This window comes from Arachis ipaensis, chromosome B3 (genome assembly GCF_059453495.1).
Source record: "Arachis ipaensis isolate K30076 ecotype BB chromosome B3, ASM5945349v1, whole genome shotgun sequence".
In the NCBI taxonomy this organism is placed as follows: Eukaryota; Viridiplantae; Streptophyta; class Magnoliopsida; order Fabales; family Fabaceae; genus Arachis; species Arachis ipaensis.
The window spans coordinates 12,888,513-12,910,678 of NC_142438.1; the positions used below are offsets into that span (position 1 = coordinate 12,888,513).

Below are 22,166 nucleotides of genomic sequence, written 5' to 3' on the forward strand. Positions count from 1 at the left end.
TGTACATTTATAAAATAGAAAGGAGGAGAGTATCGTTTTAACATCTAGCAGGGAAAGAGAGTGAAATTTTCTCATAAAATTGTGATTTTTGGCCTGAGGGAGTAAACGGCCTTTATGATCCAGATTAACAATGAAAAATCTATTAAACCAAGCTTTCACATTTGCCAATGCTTGCATTGATAATAAATGAATTAAAGAAAACAGTTATGCTACACATACAAATCTTTTTGGCTTACAAGTTTTACAAGTTGGGCCAAACCCAATAAAAGCTACGCTCACCCACAAAAGCGTGTTAACACGCGCATCACGTTTTCAAAGCGCTCATTCACCATTATGAATAATTCTTTTTTTCCTCAATGAAAACCACAACTGTCATTTTTTCTTCGCGTTTCTCCTCCTCCTCCTCTTCTTCCTTCTTCTTTGTGTTTCTCCTCCTTTTTCTTCGCGTGTTTCATCTTCATCGTCGTGTTTCTCCCCTTTCTTCTTTTGATTTTAGTGTACAAATAGCATTTTTGTATAGCAAAAATGTTTCCTCTAAAGCTGCATTTTTTTTCTTCTTCTTCTTTTTTTTCTTATTTCTTTCTTTCTTTTAGTTAAATGAATGTAAGTTCATCATCTTTCAAGTAATTTTGTAGCATTATATGTTTCTTCTTCTTCTTTGTTTGATTTTTTTATTTTTATTCTTGTTAAGAGAGTAAAAGAAGAAACTTGAGAAGGTAAAACAAAAAGGAAAAGATGAATAAGAAAAAAAAGAAGAAGAATATGGTGATGATGATGAAAAAAATAAGAACCAGCAGAAGATGAAGAGGAGGAAGAAGAAGAGTTCTAAATTATGCAGAACTTATCAGAATAAAAATACACCCAAAATTCCTTAAAATAAACCCAAATATCTTCGTGTTACACCCAAATTTGCTGCAAATACATAAATGAGTTATGCTACGTGTACACTAAAATCAGTCACCGAATTCAGCCACCAGTATAAAATACATACTGGAATACAAATATACATTGAAAATAAATTAAACCACACATGTATTTATACACAAATACATTGGTGACTGATTTTAGTGTACAAATAGTATTTTTTTACAGAAAAATATTTCCTCTAATGCTACATTTTTTTTTCTTCCGAATTGAACCACACCTCAGCCACTTGATTGGATTCAAAACAATAAAAGGAGGAGAAGACTTGTAAAGACTTGTATGAGAAAAACGCTTGTACATGGAGAACAAACTGCTCATCAATATCATAGAGGGGCTGCAAAATACACCAAAAATATACCATATTAAAACAAGTATAAACTATAGAATGCAAATAGAACTATAAAACCATCATAAAAAATAACAAAAATCAGATTCATGAATCATCATTAAATAGAAACTAAAATAATTCAACTAAAAGAATAAGACAATTCACCATCCGTGAGATGAAAAGTCATAAACTGTAAATACACCCAAATTTTCCTAAAATATACCAAAATATTCCTTATTTACACCCGAACGTCTGATATAAAATGTAGAAAATCCATCAGAACCAGTACATTAGATTCAATTCAAACAAGGAACAATGAACAACAAATTTCACAGGCAAAGTCCTCGCATTATTCAGCTACACAATCATAAACTCTTAACTGGATTCAAATTCAGATTCAATTATTAACTAGAATTAAACCACACCACAGGAACTTCATTGGATTCAAATTCAAAATCTACTTCGCTCTGGTTCAGCTGACAATCTGAAGTTGAATCATCCATTATCTTCAAAACGATTTCAGAGCTTGATTTCAGAAACAATGAAAAACGAGAAAATCGAAGAAAGAAAACAGAGAGAGAAACTTATGTAAACGGTGAAAGAGAAGACAAAAAGAAACGCACAAAAGAGATCGAAGAGAGAAGGCAAGAAAATGCAGAAGAAATTCGAAAAAGGAAGTTATATATTCGCGCATTGATTGATTGAAAAATCTGTTAAGGAGGCGCGTGAAACATACGTGCCATAAAAAGTGCGTTTTAGGGATAATGGATATTGAGAACTTGTAAGATTTGTATAGTGAAAAGCCTTGTACGTGAAGATTAATTGTAAAGGAAATAAAAATCAATTACAATTAAAATCATTTAATAAATATTATTATTACTGTTTTTAATTGTTATTAGTCTTTATTGTATCTTTAAATATAACATTCAAATTATAAAAGAGAATATTAAATAGTGATTATAAGAATGTCTAATAATTAGAGATATGATATTATTATAGTTAATATTATTATTAATAAATAGGACTAATAAAAATATGATAAGTAAATTGATAAAAAAAGTGAGATAAAAAATCAAAATATTATTAAATTATATAAATAAAATAAATTATGACAAGTTTTAATTAACTATTGTTAAAAATTTGTTGTTACCAAATTTTTTTTATTTTCGTTAATTATCAAATATTTTCGATAATTCTGTTGTCGTAGCTCACAAATAATAATCAATCTATCTTAATTACTCACAATTAATTTTTTTTATTTTTATACATTCATCTCTTTTTCTAAACTCTATCAATTAGAGATAAAATTAAAATAAATTAAACCTTACATATATTTTTGAACATTTTTAAAAATATTAAATACAAAATATATACTTTACTCAAAATATTTAAATTTTGCTTACTTCAATTTTGGAGATATCCATATTTTGAACGCACTAATCCAAGAAAATGAAACTATAACCTTCTAAGGAAATGGGTACTGTAACTTCTAAGCAGTTTCTACATGAATAAATTAAAGCTCTATTTATTTTCCCTGATCAAATATTTATTCAGATTCTCGAAAAATAATATATATATATATATATATATATTTCTGCGTATTAACTCATCGTGCGAATTTGTGGTCCCAACTTCCAGTCTTACCTTTGCCACAAACTATATACATTATTGAATTTTTAATAATATATCTATCTTCACGTGCTCGCAATAATAAATTTTATCAAAATATTAACAATAGAGTAATAAATATTTATATAACTTATTTTGTGTATATATATAGTATGTTCAATTGGAAGAGCTTCTCTAAAAAGGAGTGTATTTGGATTATTCACTTTTAAAATAAGTACTTTTATTTTTATCATTATTCTTTAGTATAGGTTAATTTTTTTAAAGAAGATATGCACTGTTTTAATAAGTAACATATATTCCATAGACTAAAAATTTAATTTTTTTGCTTTTTAAAACTCATTAACATTGATTTAAAAGGAAAAATTTATTTTTAATCAAAAGATTTTTTTATAAAAATCAATCCAAAACACTTTGAAAATTTTAAACAAGTACTTTAAAAAAGTATTATTTTTTCTCTAGAAGCTAATAATCCAAATGCTTTCAAGATATTTTCTCAAATGACTTTTTAAAAAAAAATTAGGATATTTATTTTACTCGTAAATATTCTTATATTATAAAAATAATTATCTTCAAGAAGATAAAAATAATAATTTAATAAGAGATATTTTTACTTTTTTTATCATAAAATCACTCATCCCAAAAACTTAAACTCAGAAAAAAGACAACATTAATGATTATATTTCTAACACTTCCCTCAAATAACAAGAGTATTTTTTAGGTTTGCTTGATTTTTGCATAGACTTTTTTTTTTCTTTTATTTACTTTATACTATTTTTTTTTTAAAGTTCACCAAAGATCGAACTCTAGACATTTCGGATATAGAGTTCTAATTATATTTCTAACACTTCTAATAGTTTTATTCTTTAGTAAGTTATAATTTTTGGTCGTGCAGACAAAAATGTCTACTATTTCATGAATTTATTTATCTTAAACATGGTCGAATAAGATAAAGGAGGGTATAATTGTAAAAAAAAAATTAATATAATATAACATTTTATTCAAAAAAAATCATATAGCACTTATAGAAAAAAAATTAGATCACAATCTAAAGAAAAGAAATAGATAATTTTTATATTAAACTAAAAACTGAGAGTGAGTCTAATATTCGATTACAATAAATCTTCAAGGATAGAAATAGAGACAAATTTAAATTTTTTTATTAATTTCTAATTTCATACAACAAATGATACAATATTGTGAGATATCTTTTTCTTTTTTATGAAAGAATCTGAATATTTTTTTAATTTAAAAATATTTCTATGAACAAAAACCAATCATCAATGCATTTTCCCGATTTGATAGATATTTACTATCATACTCATATCAACCATCGTCGAAGAAATAATACACCACAAAAAGAGAAAATCACTTGTAAAAAAAAGTCATACATCACAAAAGGAGAATACCACAAAAATTATGGAAACGAAAGAACTAAAAAATACGAAAACTATAACAAATAAAAAACAGAGAAAAAAAGAGCGACTTGAGAATGAGCAAGAGATGGGTAAAGACAGAAGCTAGAAGCTGAGAAGAGAAGAAAGAATAGTAGAGAAGAAAAGAAAAAACAAAACCAGCAAATAGTGAAGAAAATGATAAAGGTAGAAGAAGACATGAGCAAGAAGTTGAAGATAGAAGAAGAGAAAAGGGTAAAGGAAGAAGAGGGTGGAATGGGGGGAGAGAGGGCCACTGCCGCCTTATAAGGCTGATGGCAGCAGCGGCAACCCTCTAAACCGATAAGGCAAGGAGCAAAACCTGAAGGGAAAGAAACTTGAGAGAGAAATGTCGTATGGGTCTAAGTCTCTCTAATTGAGTCTTTTCTGGTCTATGTGAATATCTTTTATTATTGTATTAAAAATGGCTTCTCTAACCGATAAAAAGTGATAGACATCAAGTGTCAACTAATGATCATTCCTGACTCAGATTCGATATCACAATTCTGGAAGGATTCGGTAATTGGACACTGGATCCTTTCAAACTTAGAGAACGTGTGACGCTAGGTCAAAATTTTGTGAACCAACAGGTCGCTCCACTAGTTGAAGTATTGGGCCCTTTTCTTTTTGTTGCCTTAGTTACATCTTTGGAATACCCTAAAAGAAAATTTTTCCACTTTTCACCATTTCGAATCTCTCTTCATTACAAAGCATGGAAATAGACTAAAGGAAATTTTTATAAGAAGTAGTCCCTCAGATTTTGCATATATGTAGGAGATTGAGAACTCTAGTACTATGAGAAAAGATGTAGATCGATCGTTTCAAATAGACAACTACATATTTAATAGATTTGGGATAATTCACATAAACAAATGAAATAGAGATCAATATTACACAAAAAATATCCTAAAAAGAAATAGCTTACAAGCATGTCCGGTTTTCACATTAATTCTATGTAAATTGAAGCTATTAAACTTGATTTATATAAATTGTATGTAAATCAAATCAATTGAATTCAAGCATCCTGTGATCACTAGATATCGATGTGGTCAGACATGTATGAGGTCCATTATACTTTCTTATCTCGCAAATATCCTTCCGTTGGCGAAGAGTGATCCGAATCAATCATCTGCAACCGTTTTCAAACTCTTTACAGTTTTCAATTGATTTGATTTACATAGAGTTTGTGTAAATCGAGTTTAATAACTTCGATTTACATAGAGTTAATGAAAAAAATGGAAATACATGTAAGTTATTTCGTTTTAAGACATTGGTGTAATATTGATCTCCATCTTATTTGTTTATATGAATTGTCCATAGATTTAGATAATAATGTTATAATTAAAATTTATTTTAAAATTAAGAATAAACTTAAATATTAGCACTACAAGAAAAAGCTTGAGCATCGTAGAATTTACCATCATAAAAATGAATAAAATCCGACGGTATATTGTTTACCGTCGAATTTTGCGTCAAAATTTATCCAACGGAATAAACCTCGCCGGTAACAAATTACTGTCAAATTTATGTGTCCGGCAGTAATTTGCGTCGGATTTAGCGGCAGAATATGGATATCAAGAAAACAAAATCTGTTGCAACTTACCGTCGGAAAGTTTCTGACGGTAACATTGACGCCAAAGCATACGACTCGCGCCACCTTACCCGCAGATTAATCCGACGGCAAAAGCCGACGAAATTATTTTTTCTAATTTTTTTGAAAAATTAGCTGGGCTGTTATCGTCGGTATATTCCGACGGTAAATATTTTTTTCTAATTTTTTTCTGTCCATCTATAATGTGCCCCAATAATTAATCATTGAAGTAGTTCTTTAAACCTGATGTAAAATATCATATATACAAATTAAAAATACGGAATGATGGTAATCGAAATATCTGAAAAAATGTTAATTATATTATATTTTTCTCAAAGTTTGGTAAAGAAATACATAAGATAGAACTATATTTATAGTAACCCTATTCAGATTAATCATCTTCTTTCTCTAGTTCATTATCCTCGTCTTCTGAGGTAGTTTCCTGATCATCGAACTCGTCTTCTTCTTCTTCTTCGTCGCCATCGACCCCGTCTTCTTCTTGAAGATCATCGTCCTCTTGTGGTAGTATGTCACCATTTATTCCAAGGTTAATGATGTCATCATCCATAATATCCGACCTAAGGGCAAGTAGTGCATCTGTTTCATTGAAACTTTCTTTAACCGCCGTTTATCAATCTGTTCTCTCTTGACTTAAAACCTCGGTGATTCACAACATCTACATTCAATTAGATCTGCATCCCTCTTGTAATACATCATATAACCATTCAAACAACAATCAATTTTTACTGATTCAGACCCAATTTCAAAACTAATTTCTTTGCTTTGTAGTGGTTCCGGGGGATGCCAGTGGTCTCGACAGGTACCAATTTGTTGTAAAGAGTGGCCCACTTATCAAAAGAATCTTGGGTATAATTTGACTGTGACTTAATATTCATCATTCTGATACATGTAGACAACTTCGAATGAACGTACCCCTAGAACAAAGGTTTCGCAGCAAATTCTAACAGATGATAAAAAATCTTTACCTCCAGGTTAGGTTCTTATTCAGCCTCTTCCAATTTCGTAACACCTATTGCATCAAACATTATCTTATTGTGTCTATCTTCGTTATCCTTCCAATTTATTTCTTCCATGTTTTGTTCTCTCATCACTCGAATTCTCGTTGATCAACTATTAAACCTATTCAAATTCAAGGCAGACCGATTAATTCCATGCTCCTTGTCTATTTTTTTGTATTCTGTCCACATTCAATACCCATCCTTGAACCCATTACAGTAGAGGTGAGGTTAGACTTGAAGGTCCTCACCACTTAGTCGGCTGACACTTATGACACGGACATCTAAATATCACTTTAGACCTAAATGGTTCCATACTGAAGACATATGCAACAAATGCGTCAACCCCCTCAAAGAATTCAGGTTTAAACCCTCACGTCCACCGTTATTCCTATCATACATTCATAGACGATGATTTGGAATCATATTACAACACACACCCTAGAATTCAACCAACAATACAACTTATTAAAATTTTCAGAAAATTCGGTAGAGTGTAACCTATAATTAGAATCTCCCACTAAATACAATTATTATTTTCTGACAAACCAAACATGTTTTAAACAATTTAAATGATAATTCATCAGAACTTTTCCTTAATTCAAAGACACCCATCAAATAAATATATCAGTTTTCACAAAGAAGACAGCTGCAAACATAAATTATAACATGCATGCATTCAATAAAACATCAAATCCTAACCGTTCTAATGTGCAACCCCTTATAACTCCACAATTTTTCAGCAAACAAGGGTTTCGAGAAGGCGCCACTAGGCGACCTTCTTCCACTTCTATCCTAAAACTCTATCTTACAAAAAGTAAGTCTAATATAAAATTTAAACAATTCACTATATTCACAGATAGAAAACTAACCTCAAATATTACTATACAGACAACAAAAAAAGCAAACTCCAACTGATCTCAAAGAGAAATAACATTGTCCTAATAAAAAGGACAACTTATTAAATTCACAAGTTGAAACTAATTCAAAAACTAATTTAAAAGAATAAACAAAACTCATTATTCTAATTAATTAAAACCTAATTCTAATTTTACCAAACTAACAATATGCATCACACAAAATAAGTGACATAAGTTTAATACAATTGAAAGAAACTCATTCACTAAATTCAACTAAAATCTTTTAACAACTCAAGCATTCTTAATCTCACTATACTTAACCTACCCTAACATTATTTAATTTTTACTTATATTAAATTAACACAACAATTTCTAACCACACATTTCATTAAACAAATTTAATCAGTAATTTAACAAAAATCCTAATAAAATGCTAAACTCACAAAATAATCTGAAAAAATAGAACAATTATACCAACAATAAATCTGATGATAGTGGCTGCAGGGTCTCTTTAACGTGGTGGTGACAGAGGCGGTATTGATGGCGAAGTGAACAGCAACCGCGGTGTTCTTCACAGCAGGGACAGCAGCAGCAGAATCAACGACGACATGCAGCGGCGACGACAACAACAGGTGCTCTAGGCGGTGGTGACGACGACGACGTTCTCACGACGGTGACAACTTTGACGGGGAGTGAGAGAGAAGATGATAAGAGAGAAAGAGAAGAGAGAGAAGGTGTTCGCAGAAGTGAGGGGAAAGGGTTTTACGTTTGAATTTTACCCCAATTTTATCGTCATCTGCCGGTAAATTACCAAAACGACGCGTTTCACTAAACTGTAATACCGGCAGAATATACCGACGATAAAATTGGCATGAGTGAGTTACGTTTTTGCGCCAATAATTACCATTGGCTTTAGTGACAGAAAAGTTGTTTCGACGGTAATCTTTTTTGGTGACGAATTTCTCCTCTTTTTCGTCGGAAAATTCAACGCTAAATCCGCCAGTACATGTTGATGCTAAATCCAATGATAATTCCAATGATACTCAACAATTTTCTTAAAATAATTTTAATTTTTTTAGAAATATTAAAAATGAAAAAGTTCTGGAAAAAAAAAAACAAACACATAGAGGCCATAATTCGACTATATCCATCGATAAGTAGTAAAAAAAAAAAACTAAAAATAGTAATAAAAAAAAAAAGGTGTGATAGAGGGGCATATGCATTATGCAAAGTGAAATGAGATGCCGTGGGCCGTATATGGTGAAAATGAAATTCAGAAATTCATTTTCGAATGGAAACATGCTTTGTCTTTTGCGACTACAAATAATATCCATTCCTGACACATCAATCAAAATATGACTTTCAACACAAGTAATTTATCATTACTATTTTTCTTCCCTAAAATACATGTCAATTAAACATTTTTATAAACTCTCAAATTAAAAAAGTGAGAAGAAATTAAGGAAAAAAATATAATAAATCAAGATAAATAAATAATTGTAATTAATTAATTTAAAAGTGAAATAAAAATATATATTTCATAGAAAATAATGCAACCTCTTATATTCATATATGATATAGATAGTGAGCAAGAAGGTGATATACAATAATTACCAAACATAATATTAAAGATACTATTTCAATTTTAACGTTTTGTGTTTATTGTCTTATTATAATTACCAAACATAATCAAAATCTATAAGTTTAGCATTCAATTTTAGTAGAGGTTTTAATTTCTCTTTATGTTATAGTAATATAACTTATTAAAATTAGTAGTTGATTTTAACAGTTGATCATTATTATTTTTCAGTTGTTCAGAATAACCATCTCCAGATGCAGTAAATAGTAATTGATCCCTTTGAGATTAAAACTTCCCAATGAAGTAGCTATGTCAATAAATATGTTGTATACGTGTGATATCATGTTTTTGCTTGGTTCCAAATATATTAGGACTCTATTATAATAAATAAATATATCATAAAAAAATAATCAAATATTTTTACAACAGTAAAATCAATTTTTTTTTTTTCATGAATATCAAATATATATCATTTTACGATAATTAATTGATGAATGTTTTTTTATATATCTATTATATAATATAATTGTTGAATATTTTAAAGCACAAATTTAAAAAAAAAAAAAATGGCAATGAAGCTGAAACCTTATAAATTAATAGCATACAATGTTGATTAGTGTTGACCCTAATGGGTCCGATTCTCTGCACACCAATTTCTTCTCAAAGTCTAGTGCCTTTCATGAGTATGACTCTACATTGTTGGATTTGTCTTCAAATCTCCTTCATATTTTTGTTTTCTTGTTATATATATATATATATATATATATCTCCCATTATATTATATATACAAACCGTCCAATGATAACCGTTTTCTCCCCTTAATTTTATTGTCTTACTAAAAGCTAATAAATAATATATATTTCAAAATTCCTACTAGTAATGTCATATTACAAAATTTCCCTGGCCTCTCTTCTCTTTCATGTTATTTGTATCGAAATTTTCATTTAAAATAGACACCCACTCGTGACGTTTGAAAGTTTTGTCTTGATTTCATTCGGATTCTTATATATAAGTGATATATTTATTAATAAAAATACTATTTGTACATTAAAATTAGTTACTAATATATTTATGTATAAACATATATATAGTTTAATTTATTTTTAATATATATTTATATTTTAATATATATTTTATAATGATGGCTGATTTTGATAACTAATTTTGATATATATACACGTAATGTAATTGATTTATTAATTAACTTATCTAATTTTGTTAATAGTATAGTGACAAATTGTTTTTTAGTGTACAGGAAATAAAGAAAATACTTCAGCAAACTATATATCCTTATTTATTGTATTGTTATACGCAATCCTAATAAAATGAAGAATGAAAAATGGACCAAAACTTTTGAATATTAGCAGATAGCATAGTCAACAATTTTCTATTTCTAATGGGACATATATCATGTATCAACTTCTGACTAAATTAAAATTAATATGAGATAATTAAAGTTGTATGGAAGGATATGTTATTATTAATTGAATTTTTCATTGAACAAATCAAAATTGGTTGGACTTGATAAACAAATAATCTAAAGATAGAGCAACATCCTTTCTTTATTCTATGATTGATGATTATGGATTTATTATTTATGATAATTATTCCTTACTAAATACGTCATTTTCAGAACTTGACAAAATAAAGTGCCCACTTCATTGTTAACTCATGAAACTGCCACGTGGCTGGATATAATTGCTTCGACTATAAATACTATTAATATATGGCTAAATTCTTTAACTACAAATCATTATGAGGGATAATGATAGCTTCTTGTATGGTCTCATTTCTAATCCAAGTCACCCACTTAATTTTATTTGTATCTCCAAATAAACTTTAACCTCCAATAATTGGTTAAGTTGCTGTAAGTGGGGGAATAATTCCGTTCCATTTAATAAGTTAATTAATTTACTTATTTATTTATTTATTAATAGAAATTCTGTATTATTGCGCCGAAATCTCACCAAAATCATATACTAATTCTTCATGTGTATATATAACTCATGATTCTCTTTTGACATTAACTTTCAAGCCACTGATAATTACTTAAAATCAGTTTGAGTTTGACCACAATATTTATTGGAATGTATTTTATTATTATTGTTTTGGTTAAGAGTACTTGAAGGGTTCCCCCACTACTTCCCTTTATTTAGTCATTTCATGGCTAGATATTATCACATAAACGACTATATATGATGAAATTCTGAATTCAATTTGCAACACTAGGTAATATATCTACTTTGTAAGATGGAACAAGAACTTTTATCTTAACTTTCCTAAATTACTAATGAAATTTGAATTTTAGTGAATCTCAATCATCCTGTTTCTATTTCTACTAAATATATGGTTAGCTGAGTTGTAACTTGCGTGTTATGGTAAACTTTTACCTTAACTTATCTTTAATTTAATAAAATATTATTGTACATATTTTTAGTGTCACCAACTAATATCAGGCTAACATTTTATGTAATGAACTTGGCTTTGTTAAAAGTTACAAGATATTGAAAAATTTAATTTAGCAGTGATGAAAAAATACATAACATTTTAATATAAACTTTTGCTTTCTGTAGCTCTATCTTTGTTTAAAAAAAAATAGAAAATAAGTTCTATACAAAAATGCGTTCTTTTATTTATTTAATTTTTTTTTTGTACAGAAAGCGTTTTATCGAATTTCAAAATGAATTATAGATTTAATTCAAGATGGACGTGACCCTAAAATATGTTTTTTTATTAAGACAGAGTACAAGCCCATAAGTATTCTCCATGTCCGAAAAAAAAAATGTTAAGAATTGCCATTACTCCCTTTCCTTTGTATGCAAGTTGCAAGATTCCAGAAACCTTTTAAGAAATGACGAGATAAATAACTAGTTCAAAATAAATTTGGGTTGATTTAGTGATTAACTCACTAGTCCACTTAAACAAGTGTCGGAGGTTCGAATCCTATCTTATGCATGCAGCAATCTATTGACTAGCAACAAACTCTTAAATAGAACTCCGATTTGTGACGGATTAGTCATTCACTTACCGGGCCAAGGGATAGGCGATTCAAGGTAACTTGATAGATTGAAGTTTTTCAAATGAAGTGAGGTGTCCAAGTCCATTTCCTTGTATGAATTTCAAATGATCAAGAATTGAGTCAACAAGCTCATCATTCCATTCCACCATCCAAGTTAGCACTTGGAAAGAGATGTGAACAATTTGCATCGGCATACGACAAATGGAGAACATCCAAATGCTCAGACCTGAAACAACTTCTGATCTCTTGATGAATCAAAACTCGAAAAGCTATAGAATGAAGCTTACACACAATGATCTTATAACAATAATACACATCAGTATCTTAGTATTATAGAGCTACCAAGTCTTGGAGGCTCCGTCACTTCGTTGCCAACTATAACATGGCCTTCAATTAAAGACTAACACGTTTTGGGCGGCTCATAAAAACATCATAATGCATGAATAAGCATATTTTATAACCAGAAATAGGAAAAAAGATGCTTCATCTGTATATATATATATATATAGCAAGCAGTCCATGACCTTCCAAAAGAATATCGTATTAAATAACCTTTTTTTTTCATTTAAACTTGATTTATGTATTGAAAGAAAACAAGGCCTACTACACATAAGATGTATTAACCCAAATACTAGGATTGGCATAAGACTGAATGGCTTACAATCAGTGAAATAGTATTAACCAATTTCTCTATTATAACCCGAAAATGACAAAGTTAAAGAAAAAAAATGTCTAAAGGAAGAAAAAATAATTAGTTATGTTAGTAAAATAGGAAATATAGTAGGCAAAGAATTTGCCAAAAATACAGAAAAGCAGACCAACAACTAATCTGCTGCTTACCTAGAGGGTGAATTGGCTATACCAGTTGGATGATTTTTATGAAGGTCTATCAATTAATTCTTGAAAAATTACTTTACAAAATATACAGACATGCTCAGGCAAGAGAATATGGCAGAAGTTCATATTAGTGCTCAGGCTTGACCCTGGCCTTCAATATTCCAGGAAGTGGTGGTGATGATGGAGGCCTCACGGGTGGGTTTGAAACTGTGGTAGGAGCCTGCACATGAAACAACCCTGACATGCTAGAACCTTCACCGCCATCTGTAACATTTGGCGTTACATTATTATCGTTCTGAGGCCTTTCAGAAAATTTCATTGCCTTGAGAACATAGTTGTCATCATGCAGCTCAAAAGGAGTACTGCAAAGAGAGCATAGAAAGTAAGAAACTAAATTTCGACATTAAAAAGTTCCAATGGATAAGATGCTAGGGAAGTGGAAGAACAATTCTTCACACAATTCCATTTGACCATTATAGTGCGGTGCCGTTTGACCATGTGATTATACTAAATAAGAAATCTCAAAAATCAAGAATACACAAGATAAATACAGTCAACATTCACCATTCTTTCCGAAAGAATGCAAGGTAAAGCAATTGAAGCCTTCTTACCTATTGAAATCAAAATGAACAAGCTGCATATCTTCTGATATTTCCACTTCAACAGTTGCATGCGGACGTGTCTACAATTTGCAGAATCCAGGAATGAGATTAATTAGAAATTACATCCATTAAGAGACACATTAAACGAGAATATAATTCTAATTAATTTGCCTACAAGTTTAAGTGAAGTCAAATCTAATAACGAATTAACAATATATTCCATAAAATTCAAATCTTAAGGCAATTGATTATGTAAATGCTACCTAGTTCGTTCAAACATGTGTTGCAACCAATATTAAGTAAGAATTATTGAAGAATTTAAGGTCCAAGGAAAACTGTTCAACCATTTATAGTGTAAAAATTCACCAAAAAGGAAAAAACAGGAGATGATGAGATGATAATATACCTGCACTAGAATAAAGGGCAAAGATACACCTCCACTGGGAGCATTTCCTGAGCTACATACTTGCTCATTCCGTTTTATGAGGTTCTGAAGACCTACATACTTGATGAAATAATAGAATTATTTAGCAAGAATTCACTAATATGAAATAAAAGTAATATTTTAGGGCTTTCCCATAATCAAGTGCAAAATATCCTTGCAGACAAGGTCTACAACTCATTTCCAAAGTAAATCACTAGAGAGTAAGCATTCCTTACTTGCTCTTCCAGCTCTTGCAAGTAAGCTGCTTTCTTTTCGATTCTATTCCTAATCCCAAGACGTTCTGTCTGTTGAATCAATTATATCGAAGAAGCGAAAAAAGTCAAACATCTCAGTGAGAAAAGAAGCCAACAGGTGCCAGGTAAAATTGCTACTAAATATTGTTTACAAACCTTTAGTTCTTCAATATCACTCTGGCTAGTACGAGGAAGACCCTTCCATTGTATTTCCTTTTTATCCTTAGAAATGATATCCATTGCCATGAGAACATTCAAAGCATCATAGACCCTTCGACGAATATTTTTCTCATCATATTGTTGCTGCCAAAGGTTCACCGGGAAGAAAAAAGTCAACACAACATACATCTTACAACCTCAATCCGCATGAAGCACATAGTATACAAGTTACTTATTCAAAGAATAGCAAACCTGATCAGGGGCTAAAACACTGTTGCTTGGGTCAGCAAATTCAGCAACAAGCTCATCTGCTACCTATGACATGACCAAAATCCGCAATAAAATTTAAAAATGAATTATACCTATGATAATACGATGCATCCATTAACCACAATTTACAATAAAATGAACAAATATATTAATAATAGTAGGTAACAAGTCCAAAGAGGTAGACTATATTTAAAGAATTCAGAGCATTAAGAAATTGGGTAAAACAGAGACGTGATAAAACATACATTGATTACTGTTACACGTTTTTTGGTTTGGATTCTATATTTAGATAAATTTCTTTACAATAGAACTGAAAACCATTTTGCAAAATTTATAGCTACTAAAAGATTTATTTGAAGTAACGGGATAACCTCGTTGTATGTTGTGCGTCCCTTGCTCTCCACCTTCTCACAAACTGGAGACAGCCAACAATAAATGAGAAATAGAGTAAGAAAAGTGGCATCATGACCTCCCAACAATAATGCCTTCAACAAGGCATCTAAACATCATTGCTAAAATTTTGCAGTTATCTTCTCATAATCAATTGTATATGACATGCTAAATTCAATTTTGCAAGATCAAAGGTACTCCTAATAACCATAGAAGGTCTGAAATTTTTGTTAAAGAAAACAAATTGGTAGGGAAAGATAAAAAACCTTTCATGCTAAACTGGCGGAGCCCTCTTCCACTCTTATCTCCTCCTACAGCCCGTTGACCTCTCTTTTTCTTCTTGCTACTGTTTATAAGCATAATGGATGAGAACCAATTGGGGGGGCAAAAGAAAAGACAAAGACAGCATTGAATTTTGAAACTACAAGCAGATAACTAACACTTGCAAGTTTTCCTTTTATATTTTAACCTCAGACCAGGAGAAAAAAATGCATTGTTAAAAATTTCATATATCAATAAAGAAAATCTACAAGTCAAACAACACTTTGTACCATATGAACCAAACGTATAGATTTAGTACAAGCTCAAAGGATAATGGTAATGGAAGACTCACGCAACTGCTCCCTGCGATCCAGCATCGTCACCATGAATGTCAAGATGGTTTAATCTGAGAAAAGTGCTATCACTAGCAGGTGTTGCCATTGTCTGCTCACTCCGGCTGGACGGTGACCCCACACTCCTGCTTGTTGACATTGACTGACTCGAAATTGTTGCTCCATGACCCAGCATCTCCTCGTCATCTTCCTCAGGACATGGTTGTTCGGGTTGTGTTCCCATCTCGACAATTTAATTAACTCAGGGATAAGCTTGGGAAGAAACCCACAATGACAGAACTGAAGCAAAACTGAATTGAACACCACTTCTGGTAAACCTGTTTGACATGAACAAAACTGAATAATCCAATCAACCAGTGTTTCCACTTTCCATTCCATTCTGTAAGAATAACAAAATGAAAATGCTCATGACATACATACATACACACATACATAACAGCATTCAGCAGAAACAGAGCACATCAAATTCTTCCCACACAAGGGACAAATAATCAAAGAATTGGCATCTTCCTAAGCCATAAGGTTCACCTAAACACATAACACACACTGAAATTGGACAGCTAAACAATCTTTCTATAGTAATAATTCAGTTCAATCCCAATCGCATACATAGATTAAATCTTAATAAAAGATTTTCTTTTGCCGCATCATATCAAATCATATGTACTCTCAATTTCAGCATCCATGAATATGAATGGATAAGAATAAAATTGCATATATTGACACTACGATTACTCACCAAAATCGTTTTGCAGTGCCAACGACGTCGTTCTTAATGACAAAAACAATTGTATTGAGAAATAGAGCCTAACCAGAAATTACCCTAAATGAGAGATTAGGGTTTTTGGGAGCTTTAACAACAGAGACAGAACAGAAGGAACTAACTTCGTTCTCTTTGGAAAAGAGAATGCGGCTTCAACAAACCCCGCTTCTTAATGTTTTCCATTTTCCACCTTTTTGTCATAGGATTTGAACGTTTGGCCTATTAAATATTAAATAGTCCAATAACAAAAATATACTTTTTTGGAAAAAAATTTTAAATTTCTATAATAAATTAATAATTACTTCAAAAGACAACGAAATCCTTAACAAAAAATTCAACCTGACTCCTAAATTTTATTTTTATAGGACTAATTAGTCTCTGTATCAAAAAATAATTAATATTATTTTTTTTTGCACAAAAACTAATCAGTCCAAAAAAAAATCAGAGGCCGGGTTAGATGTTTTTTTTTTGGCCTCGTAATTCTTTCGAAATAATTCTTAGAGGCCGGATGGGGTATTCACTCTTTTTTTAGTGTTTTAATAATTGTTAAATAATTCTTATTTAGTTTTAACTATAACTTAATTATTTATATATTATTTAATTATTAAATTTATTCTCTATTTTATAAATTATTATTTTTTATTCATCTATTATGTTTATTAACCATTAAAAATAAAAACAACAACAAAATAGATTTTTCATTAATCGTGACCTTCATAAATATTTTGACAATGTAAATTAATGAAATTTTTTTTTCCTTCATCTATTACATATGTCATCGTATTTCTTAGTAATTCAATCGATTGTGTTAATTTATGTAGTTTTAGTGAACGTTATAAAACTAATCACAGTAATATAAGGATCTTGAAATTCATGATTGTCACAGATAAAATAAGAATAGTTACTAACCTTGATCCATGATGATGATGGTATTAGGAAGAATTCACTTTGTCTATTCCTTTGCCTTCTTAATTCTTTCTTCTATTTGGTTATTGATGGTGAGTGAAGAAAAAAGACTTTATAGATAGGAAGAGAGGATTGAATTCTGATTTGTTTTCATAAAAATCCACTTCCATCAAGTTGGTTACATTTTAAAATAATCATGTAACTTCCTTTATTTTATTATTTTAATTAAATATTTATTAAACCAATAAAATAAGACACATCACACACATGAGACATCATATAATAATATAATTTCTTACATTCTCCCACTTGGTTCATGTGTCATTATTCCTATTGATGGTTTAAGAAATATTTATCATAATGCGCATTTCTAAGCAATTACTTGCATAGCTTAATTTATCATGATAAGAATAAAACTAGTATGAGTCATAGCGGTTGTACGCCACCTAATCGACATAGTCCCTCCTATGTACTACAAAGTTAGCCACATTCTTAACATGAACCATAATTAGGAAGTATATAACATAATTAGTCCAACGATAATGTCTTCATCGTAAGACAATACCTGATTATTTTAATTCTATTATGTATACAACAAATTGAAAATTAGGTAATATAGAAACATTAATTCATTTGAGCTCAAAATGTCAATATCCATACAACACAAACTTCATAAACATACATTGATCCTATAAACTCATAATACTCATCCTTTCAACATGATTAGTAAATATTTTTGGCGATAACCCTTTAGTCAAAGGATCAGCAACCAGAATATTGGTGCTAATGTGCTCTATTGACACTTTTTGTTTCTGAACTTTTTCTTTAACGGCAAAGTATTTCAATTCCATATGCTTAGCACTTTTGGAATACTTGTCGTTTTTAGAAAAGAAAACTGCTGCAGAGTTATCACAATAAATTTTCAGCGGCCTAACAATACTGTCAACAATTTCAAGCCCTGAAAAGAAGTTCCGCAACCACTTAGCTTGAACCATGGCCTCAAAGCATGCCACAAATTCAGCTTTCATTGTAGAAGTAGCAATTACTGACTGCTTCGCACTCTTTCATGATATTGCTCCTCCAACTAAGAGATACAAATAACCAAAAGTAGATTTTCTTGTATCTACGCAACCGGCAAAATCTGAATCTGAATATCCAATCATTTCAAGGTAATTAGATTTCCTATAAGTAAGCATGTGTTCTTTTGTCCCTTGCAGATACCTTAAAATTTTCTTTGCAGCTTTCCAATGATCCAATCCTGGGTTACTTTGGTATCTACCAAGCATACCAACTGCAAAGCTGATATCTGGCCTTGTGCAAGTCTGAGCATACATCAAACTCCCAACAACAGATGCATATGGAATTCTTTCCATCTGTTTCCGTTCCAAATTATTCTTTGGACATTGCATGAGACTAAACTTGTCTCCTTTTTGAATTGGAACGGGTGATGTTGAGCATTGTGCCATTCTGAATTTCTCTAATACTTTATTAATATATGATTTCTGAGACAATCCTAATAGTCCTTGTGATCTATCTCGGAATATTTCTATTCTAATCACATAACTTGTCTCACCCATATCTTTCATTTCAAAGTTATTAGAGAGATATTTCTTAGTCTCGCTTAATAGACCAAGATCATTAGATGCAAGCAAAATATCATCAACATATAGAACTAAAACAATGAATTTACTCCCACTGACCTTTAAGTATATACACCGATCAACGGTATTTTTCTTAAATCCAAAGGACAGAATGGTATCATTAAATTTGATAAACCATTGGCGGGATGCTTGTTTAAGTCCATATAGTGATTTCTTAAGTTTACACACCATTTGTTCTTTCCCTTCAACCAAAAATCTTGTTGGTTGATCCATGTAAACATTCTCCTCTAAATCCCCATTAAGAAAGGCGGTTTTAACATCCATTTGATGTAACTCTAAGTCATAATGAGCCACCAAAGTCAAGATAATCCTTAAAGAGTCTTTTCTAGAAACTGGTACGAAAGTCTCTTTGTAATCAACGCCATCTTTTTGAGTAAAACCTTTGGCAACAAGACGAGCCTTGTAACGTTCAAGGTTGCCATGAAAATCACGCTTAGTCTTAAAGACCCATTTACACCCAATTCTATTGCATCCTTTAGGTAATTCCACAAGGTCTCATACTTTATTTTGTTCCATTGATTTAAGCTCATCTTTCATGGCCTCTAACCATTTATCAGCATTATCACCATTAATGGCTTGTGAGAAAGAAACTGGATCATTAGCAACACTCAAGTCATTTTCTGACTCTTGTAAATACACCACATAATCATCAGAAATAGCAGATCTTCTTTTGCTTTGAGACCTTCTTAATGCCATTTCTTATGGTTGTTCTATTATCGGCTCCTCATTAACCATGGATTAATAAGTTCTTGTTCCTCTTGATTGTTATTTAGTCTGACAACAGGATCAATAATTTGTTGTTCCTGTTGATTGTGATTAGGCTCAATAACATTTGGAATAACAACTTTAGAAGTAGAAGTACAAGTTGAAGAAACTTGAATTCTTACTTCTTTAATCTCCACATTTTGTGAAGCTATCCTCTCACTGGTCTCACCATTCTCAATGAACCGTGCATTGCCAGTTTTAATTATTCTTGTACTATGAGTAGGACAATAAAATCTATACCCCTTTGATTTTTCTGGATAACCAATGAAATATCCACTGATTGTTCTTGCATCCAGCTTCTTTTCTTGCGGATTATAAGCTCTTATTTCTGCTTGACATTCCCAAACATGTAGATGTCTTAAACTAGGTTTTCTCCCAGTCCATAACTCAAAAAGAGTTTTAGGAACTGCCTTACTAGAAACCCTGTTTAACAAATACATAGCAGTTTTTAAAGCATACATCCACAATGATATAGGTAAAGATGCATTACTCATCATTGTCCTAACCATTTCTATTAAAGTACGGTTTCGCCTTTCTGATACACCATTTTGTTGAGGTGTACTTGGCATAGTGTATTGAGCACATATACCACGTTTTTCAAGGAATTTAGCAAATAGACCCGGATTTTGTCCTCTTTCGTCGTATCTTCCATAATATTCACCACCTCTATCAGATCTAACAATTTTTACCTTTTAATCCAACTGTTTTTCTACTTCATTTATATAAATTTCTAAAGCATTAACTGCTTGAGATTTATCATAAAGTAGATAGACATAACCATAACGTGAATAATCATCAATAAAGGTGATAACATATTTTTCTTTATTGAAAGAGTTTATATTAAAGGGTCCACATATGTCCGTGTATATAATTTCAAGAAGTTGGGTACTTCTTGTGGCTCCTTTCTTTGTGTGTTTTGTTTGCTTTCCTTTAATACAATCTACACAAATATTAAGATAAGTGAAATCCAAATTTGGAAGGATATCATTCTTTATCAACCTATCCATTCTTTCTTTGGAAATGTGACCTAAACGTTTATGCTACAAGTAAGCAGAACGTTCATTCACTAAACCATGTTTAGTGCCAACTTTATGATGCAAAGTCATAAGTGATTCAACATATAAATCATTAAGATTAAATTTATATAAACTATCAGAAAGTATGCCAGATCCAATCATATAGTTGTGCTTAAACAAACTGAAACAACTATTACCGAAATTAAAAGAGTATCCAGCAACATCAAGTTTAGATAAAGAAACTAAATTCCTAGAAATACTTGGTACATAAAAAGTATCTAGCAAATCTAAATGATGTCCAGTGTCGAGAATCAACCGATAAGTCCCAACAGCTTCTACTGGAGCTTTATCTTTATTTCCCATGTAGACAAACTTTTCATTTGGCTTTATGGTTCGGGTTGTAAGGAATCCCTGCATCGATTTAGAAATATGAGTTGTACCTCCAGAATCAATCCACCATGTATTACAAGGAACTTCAACTAAGTTTGATTCAATACATACATAAGCATAATTAAGCTTATTATCTTTCTTTTCAAACCAAGCCTTTCTCTTTGGACAATCATTTTGGAAGTGTCCAGGTTTCTTGCAGAAATGACACTTATCTTTCTTCTGGATTTTAGAAGAGGACTCAACAATCTTTAATGGTCCCTTTCCCTTTCCCTTTCCATATTTCTTTCCAGTTTTCTTTCCAACTCCTTGATGGTTCAGGTAATGGATGGAATAATTTTCTTGATTCTTAAGTCTGGTTTTCTCTTAAACTAACATACTATGCAACTCATGCACATTCCATTTATCTTTCATGGTATTATAGTTCATTTGGAAAGGACCATACTCAGACGGTAATGAGTTTAAAATAAACTGCACAAGAAAATTTTCATCCACTTCCACTCCCAATGACTTAAGTCTTGCTGCAATATTTGTCATTTCAATGACATGCTCATGCATAGTACGAGAACCATCAAATTTCATGGTAGTCAAAGTACCCATTAACATCCCAGCAAGAGACTTATCAGCAGTTTGGGAGCACTCTTCCACAAATTTCATAAATTCTTTAGCATTATCAAACTTGGAAAAAGCTGACTTGATGCTGTTTGCTATGCTCATCCGCATAAACATAAGACTAAGTCTG

General features: G+C 30.9%; 1 protein-coding gene and 1 pseudogene across 5 annotated transcripts; both read right to left on the bottom strand.

The window, feature by feature from the left end:
• Positions 1–12,993: 12,993 nt before the first annotated feature.
• DPB (Transcription factor DP) lies at positions 12,994–16,909 on the bottom strand. Of its 5 annotated transcripts, none has more exons than XM_088509124.1 (10): positions 16,739–16,909; positions 15,926–16,243; positions 15,579–15,658; positions 15,294–15,337; positions 14,905–14,967; positions 14,650–14,796; positions 14,476–14,544; positions 14,222–14,320; positions 13,825–13,895; positions 12,994–13,575 (listed from the first exon to the last, which is right to left on the bottom strand). In XM_088509124.1, exons 2-10 carry the CDS (start codon positions 16,147–16,149, stop codon positions 13,341–13,343), a joined length of 1,032 nt encoding a protein of 343 aa, XP_088365250.1. In that variant the 5' UTR covers positions 16,150–16,243; positions 16,739–16,909; the 3' UTR covers positions 12,994–13,340. The 5 variants fall into 5 exon arrangements, with proteins under 5 accessions (XP_088365250.1, XP_088365248.1, XP_088365251.1 ...); XM_088509122.1 differs by having other exon boundaries at positions 16,666–16,888; XM_088509125.1 differs by having other exon boundaries at positions 15,926–16,262; positions 16,739–16,884.
• A 1,375-nt stretch (positions 16,910–18,284) lies between these two features.
• LOC148569865 (secreted RxLR effector protein 161 pseudogene) lies at positions 18,285–19,061 on the bottom strand (annotated as a pseudogene).
• Positions 19,062–22,166: the final 3,105 nt, after the last annotated feature.

Coding starts and splice junctions, on each gene's coding strand:
- DPB (XM_088509124.1), bottom strand. CDS start 16,149: ATGGGAACACAACCCGAACAACCATGTCCTGAGGAAGATGACGAGGAG. Junction 14,797..14,904: donor GTGTTTTAGCCCCTGATCAG/GTTTGCTATTCT, acceptor AACCTTTGGCAG/CAACAATATGATGAGAAAAA. Junction 13,896..14,221: donor TGCCCTTTATTCTAGTGCAG/GTATATTATCAT, acceptor TGCAAATTGTAG/ACACGTCCGCATGCAACTGT.